At 33.2% G+C, this 8,145-nt stretch overlaps 1 protein-coding gene and 1 long non-coding RNA gene across 2 annotated transcripts; both read left to right on the forward strand.

Annotated features, from left to right (window-relative positions):
- Positions 1 to 2,746: 2,746 nt before the first annotated feature.
- Positions 2,747 to 4,539, forward strand: LOC114288899 (senescence-specific cysteine protease SAG12). Its single transcript, XM_028232521.2, has 2 exons — positions 2,747 to 3,239; positions 3,722 to 4,539. Exons 1-2 carry the CDS (start codon positions 2,795 to 2,797, stop codon positions 4,303 to 4,305), a joined length of 1,029 nt encoding a protein of 342 aa, XP_028088322.2. The 5' UTR covers positions 2,747 to 2,794; the 3' UTR covers positions 4,306 to 4,539.
- Positions 4,540 to 4,868: 329 nt separating this feature from the next.
- Positions 4,869 to 7,390, forward strand: LOC114288900 (uncharacterized). The gene is made up of 2 exons (XR_003638467.2): positions 4,869 to 5,782; positions 6,826 to 7,390. It is a non-coding gene; the product is annotated as an uncharacterized LOC114288900 (long non-coding RNA).
- Positions 7,391 to 8,145: the final 755 nt, after the last annotated feature.

Raw genomic sequence — 8,145 nt, forward strand, 5'->3', positions numbered from 1 at the left:
TTTCTTAAAAAATGCACGATTTAAATCATTAAAATAGAAGTTGAAGTGACTCACGTAAGCCACATAACAATCACTGTTGTGCAAGCCGCGCAATAGTGACTTCAATGTTAATTTTTTTTTTTTTTTTGATCGGCTAAACAAAATCTTTATTGATGAAACATACAAAGTATGAAATATTACATCAATAAAAAGGAGCTTAGAGCTAAGAAGAAGCTCCAAGCACCAGTTGGTGAGGCACCAACATAAGAAAGCAGAAAAAGAAATGAAAGCATCAAACAAACAAACAAACTGGTAGTAGACAAACTAATAGTAGCAGTTAGTAGACTGATGAACACATAGAACAGCAACACTGCAATGTTTAATTTAAAGACCATAATTCAATAGTTAGTCATAGTCGTATTTTGAGATATTTATTTCGAGTGTTAGATGATGGCTGAAAATCAAAAACAAAAACAAAAAAGGAAAGAAGGTGCTGGAGAGTATTTACTTCCCTAAAGTAAGTTAAATGCTACCTTTTTTTTTTTGATCGGCAAAAAAAATCTTTATTGATGACAACATACAAGGTATGGAATAGTACATCAATAAAGAGGAGCTTGGAGCTAAGACAAAGCTCGAAGCGCCAGTTGGTGAGGAACCAACCAAAAAGATCAAGAGGAGAAAGAGGAGGGAAAAAAAACAGCAGAAAACAGAAAAAACTGGTAACAAACACCTAATTACACCACACAGCATAACCCTCAGGTGGGTTAGCCCCCAGCTGAATCACCCTCCTCTGCACAGACCAAGAGATCACTCCACTGCACAGACCAAGAACACATTTCTCTGCACAGACCAAGAGCACACTGCATTCTGAATCACCCTCCTCTGCACAGACCAAAACACTGTCCTCTGCACATTCTGAAACAACCTCCTCTGAATCATCCACCCCTGCTAATTCTGAGAGCATACCATGGGCTGCGTCAATCTGAACACCTCACTGAATGAAAACAGAATTCAGTCTTATTAGTTCAAACCAGACCAAAGGCCCAGCGAAAGGCAAAACATGGAAGTCTTTGACACCAGACTTCAGCACTGGCCGCATTTCATACCCATAAGCCAGAAAAGTTCAGACTACACCTCATGCCACCAGCAGACTAAGCTAAAACTGAGCAGAACCAAGGCCATCCCAACACAGTTGCAGACCAGCACATCAAATTCATCTCAACACTGCTTCAGGAACAAAACAACTTACAGCAGCCCAATTTAACTCATAATTCACCATCTTAATCAAACAGATCAGACTTCTGCACAGACTTCATTTCATACCCATAAGCCAGAAAAAATCAGACTACATCTCATGCCACCAGCAGACTAAGCTAAAAACTGAGCAGAACCAAGGCCATCCCAACACAGTTGCAGACCAGCACATCAAATTCATCTCAACACTGCTTCAGGAACAAAAACAACTTAAATGCTACCTTTGTATGTATATAATCTTTCAATTTTATTTTACTTTCAGAGTAAACGAAATAATTCATGGTATATTATGGCGCATTTGAAAAGAGGACTGATATGGATTATCCAATAAATTTTATTGATTTTACTTTTACGTATTATGTGAATATACACAACAAACGTCATGTTTGAATATAAAATTGTGACAATTGCAAAAAAGTGGTAACTTCACAAAATAATTATAAAATTATGAAAGTACAAACAGTTTATATATTAGATTGGTACAAGTAAGTATTGTACTTTAATCGCTTGATTCTTATTCTAAGTTGTTATCACTTTTCTGCAATTGTTCCTACAAAATTCACAATATTTTTTTTTTTGATAACTCAGGTATCCCCAACTCACTGATTTTAAGGGAAACCAGGACTAATCTTGAGGGTCCTGAAGTTAACGACCGGGCAAACCTCCAGTGGCCCCAAGGGGTGACTCGAACTCGAGACCTGTGAATTTTATCCTCCAGACTTTACCATTCGGCCACTTGTCTTGGGTTCAAAATTCACAATATTTTCAAAAACATATTTTGAAAATTCAACCAAATAGAGTGTTTGATTTGAAATTTTCAAAAATTATTTTTTCAGTTTTCAATCCGTCTTTTTTTCTTTTTTTTTTTCAATGAACCTTTGAAATATTTTAATCACTTTTTTTTTTTCTACATCTACTTAGATACACTTAAAAAAATACAAAATTTGTAAAAATAAAATAAAATCTTGAAAAAAGTCACTAAATGCAAATATCTATATATATATATATATATAAATTCAATACATTTTCGTATTTTTCATATTTATTCATTTTTTAAATATTTCTTCATAAATATTTTACATTTTAAATGTATCTAGATTAAGTGGATTTAAAGAGTAGAAAAATTGATTAAAATATGGAAAAAGTACACTAACAAAATTACAGATTGTAACTTTAAAAAAATCTTGAAAAATCAAAATCAAACCGATTTTCTATAGTTTGTACAAAATTAATCTAATTTTATTATTTCAGATAATTAAGTTAGGATTTTATTAATGGTTAAAAAGAAATTTTGAGCCTTTGTTTACTTTGTCAAACTTCTTCATAAACAAAAAAAGCAATCAACGTGAAGAGTGGAGTGAGAGGGAAGACTAATGCAGTAGGTTAAAAGACAACGTATACTGGAAAATGTAGACGTGTTCATTACTCACTGGTTGCCCGTAAACTAGAGGGTTTACTAGTAAGCAGTATGGAATTTAATCTCATGGCAATCTTTGACTATAAAAACCTAAGCCCTTGCAAAATTTTAGCAAGCGTGCCCACAAATACATTCACTCACACCATGGCTTCTACTAACCATTTCCAAAGCATTTTCTTGGCCTTTGTCTTTGTCTTGGGAGTTTTGTCCTCTCAAGCTTCCTCTCGCATTCTCAACGAACAAACCATGCTAGAAATGCACGAGAAATGGATGACACGCCATGGACGTGTTTACAAGGATACCGAAGAGAAGAATGCACGGTTTCAGGTATTCAAGGACAATGTCCAATATATAAATGCCTTTAATGAAGGTGTAGACCGAGGATACAAGCTTGGTCTGACTCAATTTTCAGACCTGACCAATGAGGAGTTTCGTGCTTCTCATACTAGTTACGAGAGGCAGCCAACCAAAGAAACATTTGTCTCAAAACCAACATCTTTTAGGTATGCAAATCTAACTAATGTGCCAACAACCGTCGACTGGCGAAACCAAGGTGCAGTTACTCCTGTCAAGAACCAAGGCACCTGTGGTAAGCAGTACATGATATATTTCTATGCCTATATTTATATCAATCAATAATTTAAAATAGTGGTATATATCGATTATGGGTATTAGAAGTATTGACTGGTATACATAAAGAATTGAGTCATGTAGTGGTGAATTTTTTAAAATCATTAGCTACCAAAAAAAAATGAAGAGAGCTTTGTAGCAGTCAAGCACCTATATCGACTATAATCGAGTCATGAATTTGCTCTAAATCAATACATACCATGAACTAGTTGATATCCATACTATTTTCATTCCTATGGTATATCATAGTGTGTCGTTATTGAAAGGACAAAACAATCAATAAATAATGGTCGGTAATTAAAACCATTATATCAATAATTAATAGTAACCCAAGCATATTATTGTCATGCCTTTTTGTAAAATAATCACAACCCACTTGATTGTACCTCCTATTCTAATTATTAACTTTTTTTTTTTTTTTGGTGGTTATCATATGTATAGGATGTTGTTGGGCATTTGCAGCAGTGGCAGCTGTGGAAGGTATTAACCAAATTACAACCAGTAACCTAATATCACTATCTGAGCAAGAGCTCGTTGATTGTAATGTTGATAACCATGGTTGCGGAGGCGGCTCTAGGAATATAGCCTTTCAATTCATCCAACAAAACAATGGTCTCACATCAGAAGATAATTACCCTTACATTGCACAAGTTAACACTTGTGACAGCACCAAAGCAGCAACCTCTGTAGTCCAGATAACTGGGTACGGAGATGTGCCACCTAATAATGAGCAGGCTCTTCTGCAAGCTGTGGCGAACCAACCGGTTTCTGTTAGCATAGAAGGTAGTGGACCGAACTTCCAGCATTACAGTAGTGGTGTCTTCGCTGGGCCGTGTGGAACCCATCTTGACCATGCTGTCACTATAATTGGATATGGAACTACTACTGATGGGACTAACTATTGGTTGGTTAAGAATTCATGGGACTCTACATGGGGTGAGAATGGATATATGAGGATCGAAAGAGATGTTGTTGCGGAAGGTCTATGCGGCATTGCCATTCGACCTTCTTATCCAACTATGTGAAAGAACGAGGATAGTTGTGTGGTATTTAGCTTTTGTTGGAGTATATAATATAAATAATAAAGTTACCTCTGTCTCTAATAGTTTGTATGCTATTAGATGAGTTGGTGGTGAACGTTCTAATTATGATAAGGCCTTGTTTGGAAGGGATAGTTTTAGTTTAAAAGTCAAAAAATTACTTAAAATCAGAAAGTCTGTAACTTATATTAAAAAATTAAAGATATTCTTTTCTTTTTACTTTTTACATATCTTTTTATAAAAAATCAAAAAGTCATTCCAAACATATATTTTTACCTCATATTTTAATCAAAAAATCACTAAAATAGTCTTTTTTTCAAACGAGACAAAATAGGAAATAGACTTTCTATTTGGACCTCACAGTTTATCTGACGAGGCTTGTTGAGGATATGTTATAAATAATAAAGTTATTCCTCTCTCTAAATGTCTAATCATTTAGATGATTTGGTAAATATTAAATAACAATTTCATAATTTTTTTGTCTAAACTTTATGTAGTTTGGATACATACACACATACATATATATATATATATATATATATATATATATATATATATATATATATATGTCCATTTTATGTTTGCGTTTTGTTGATTTTTTAATTTTCTACTAAATGACATGCAAAAAAAATAAAGAGAATAGGGTTTTTTTTTTTCTTTTTTTTTTTTTGGTACTGAGTTTTTAACTATTTTAACCGGATTGTGATCCTCTCCATTTTAAAGTTATAATGAGGGATTTCAATTATGGAATTGAGAGGATCAGTCCATTTTAAGGGTATGACTTTCCTCCATACTCTTATGTTTCATATATTTGCATATTTTATTTTTTTGAGTTTCATACTAGGCCGACAGTGATAATCTAAATTATTTATCTTGTAAATGTAGATAGAGACCCTAATGTTTGGTAACTACACTTGAAACCCTAAGCCTTAGGTTAATAGCATTTTAGCCCCTACTTCCATAAAAGTCTGCATAATGGCCCAATAAAGAATAATTTTAAATCCTAGAACACCATTTTATAATTAGAAATACCTTAACACTTGGCTTTTATTTATTTTATCTCCTAATTTCTAAATTAATTCATACATTCTTTTTTTTTTTTTTTAGCCTAGTTGCAAATTTACTAATTCTTTGAATCCTTATTATTTATTTGAGCAAATAAATAGCTATAAATATATTTTAAAAAAAAGTAGTTTTATGATTTATTTTAATTTTTAGTTGAGCAAATTAGTAGCAAATTAGTGGGAAAAAATATCTAGATATTTATAAGTTGCTTAGGCATTAAGTTAAAAGGGTAGAATGGTCATTTTAACCCAATTCATGGACTATAAAATTGAGAAGCATTGTCTCAATTCCTCTCTCACGTTTTTAGCAGCTCAGGGAGAGGGTGAGAGAGGGAGAGGGTGCGAGAGGGAAGTAGAGAAGAAGGAAAGAGAAAAAGAAGGAAAAGTGATTCAAGAAGGTAAAAACACCTCTTCCTCTTGTCTTCTTCAATTCTTTCACCATCCCATCCTATTGTTTAGATGTCCTCTTGTGTTGCACATTAATGGGAAATAGAGCATTTGGTGTGTATAAAAGTGTGGATTTGAGTTAGTGACATTGTCTTGCAAATATGTCAAATTAGGCACTGCAGTAACTTCTCAAATTTAAAAGAAATATCAAATTTATTTATTTCTCAAATCTGAATTTCGTGTAGGCTATTTGGTGTGTTTAGAGCTTGTGATAATTTTATTAGCCCCTAATTGTGTGTTTTTAGGGCTTAGATATTTTGTTTAAAAATCTGGTCCTGAGTCTCTGAAAAACAATCCAATTCTTGAAATTTTATAAAATTCTAGAAAACTCATCTCAGGTTGGTTCTTCCATACAAATTTAGGATTTTGAGTCATCTTTTCAATGGAATTTATTTGGGTGAAAATCATTGGGTAGATTGAGAGGAAAGCCAGGTTTCCCAAAGGGTGACAAATCTGGACAGGTTTTCGAATATAGCTTGTAGATGAATTTCTGGAGGTGCTGTGCAAATTCTGAGAATTGGAATTGAAACTAGACATGTTAATTATTATTTCTGTGCAATTTCAGCCCCTAATTTGACCTAGAAGTATTTTTCCCAAAGCACTCTTGTTAGCCCTGCAGAACTGAACAGTGCTGGAAATGGTGTTTTATTGTGTTGTTTGTCTCTAAGTATTTCAAAGCATGTCTAATGTTATTTTCTGGCCTTACCATACCTATGTATGACTATCATGGGCTATATTACATTTCTTATGTTTGTCTCATGCTCGTTTCTATTACCGAATTACCGAATGTAACTAACTTGTTTGGCAAAAGATCTAATAAATGGGAAATAGAAAGGAGTTGGTAATGAGTGACGTTCACCATTGTGTTTCAGAATGATTTATGTAATACACATGTGAATGAGATTAAAACCAAATGAGTTAAGTCTTGCACAAATAGTCTAAGCGAGCCCCTAGGTTGACATGAATGTGTTTAGACTCTATGCGGTGGTTTCAGGGTGTAAGCGAGCCCAATTGTTTGGCCGTCCCTTTTGAGGTCCATTAATGCCACTGACAGGTAAATAATCGGAAGGTGGGCATAGGTGGTAAGGACTGCAAAGCAGCAAAAGGGAGAGTTCTGAATAGTCCGGTGTTCAATTATTGTGGTTGGGTAGAAGAATCTCTTTGGGGGGATTCTAGATGCCTAGTCTATCTACTAATTCACAAGTCCTTGTTAGAAGATTGTATGTTATGTTACCTGATTTGTTCTGTGTATGGTTGATTGATTGATAGAAGATATGGGGGTGTATATATTTTTACTGGGCATTCCAAGCTCATGTCGTGTCATGCCAAGTGGGGAAGCAGTTTACAATGGTGAAAGTAATCCCGAAGGCAACCAAGATGAAATGTTGGAGCCGTGGTTCAGTTGAAGACTTAGACTAGTAGTTTTTTTTTACTTTGACTTTTGGCATGTCAGTGTTTGTAATCCTATTGCGAAACACAAATGAATTAACTATGGTATTAACTTTGCTTATATGTATATATTAAGATGTTTGGTTATCTATCATGTTTGAATTGTATTATGTACTCTATTTTTTTTTTTTTTTTTTTTTGATCATGAATTTTGGGGCGTTACAGTAAATCTCACAATGAATACCGTTTATGCAAAAAAATCAGGAAGACATGGCCTAGAATATATTGACTAAGTTTTTTTTTCTTTGGTAGTCAGATACTTACAGGAAGATCAAATCAGCACAAAGCTTACACCAAAATAAGAAAAATCATAGTTCAAAAACAAAGAAAAAAATCCTCAAATGATGCACAAACGAGAAACTATGTATATATTAAGATCAAACCTGAAAACGTTTATAATAATTTTAAAAATGATAACAAAATTTTAAATTAAAATAATATGTTAGAAATATTTTTGTAATTAAATATTATTTAATGAGCACTATTTTAAAATGATAAATCTTAATGTAATTACAAAATTTTATATTTTTTAAAAAAATTGGTATTAAATCTAAAGAAGGAAAGCATATGGGACATTAAAGTCAGTGGCAGATTCTTTGAAGCAAAATAGAAATAATTTTTTTTTTTTTTTGGTACTTATTGGGTGAAAAAGACATTTGTGATAGTTTTATCTTTGTATTCTTTCTATTTGTTGTTTATCTCTCTATTCTTAAACATTATTGCCAACCATCATAACTGAAAAAGTTGCTAGCGGTAACAGTGAACAGATAAGTGGTACGTGGATATATTGGAAGACAAATAGATAACACGTGGACAATTAAATGGACAAGCGGATAGACATATGAATAGAAGATAATATGATTTT

The sequence above is a fragment of the Camellia sinensis genome, chromosome 12, assembly GCF_055761805.1.
Source record: "Camellia sinensis isolate YWXY chromosome 12, ASM5576180v1, whole genome shotgun sequence".
Lineage (NCBI taxonomy): Eukaryota > Viridiplantae > Streptophyta > Magnoliopsida > Ericales > Theaceae > Camellia > Camellia sinensis.

Excerpts from the sequence above, each read along its gene's own strand:
- LOC114288899 (XM_028232521.2), top strand. The coding sequence starts at position 2,795 with ATGGCTTCTACTAACCATTTCCAAAGCATTTTCTTGGCCTTTGTCTTT. Across the intron at positions 3,240-3,721 it reads CAAGAACCAAGGCACCTGTG|GATGTTGTTGGGCATTTGCA; the intron begins GTAAGCAGTACA and ends TCATATGTATAG.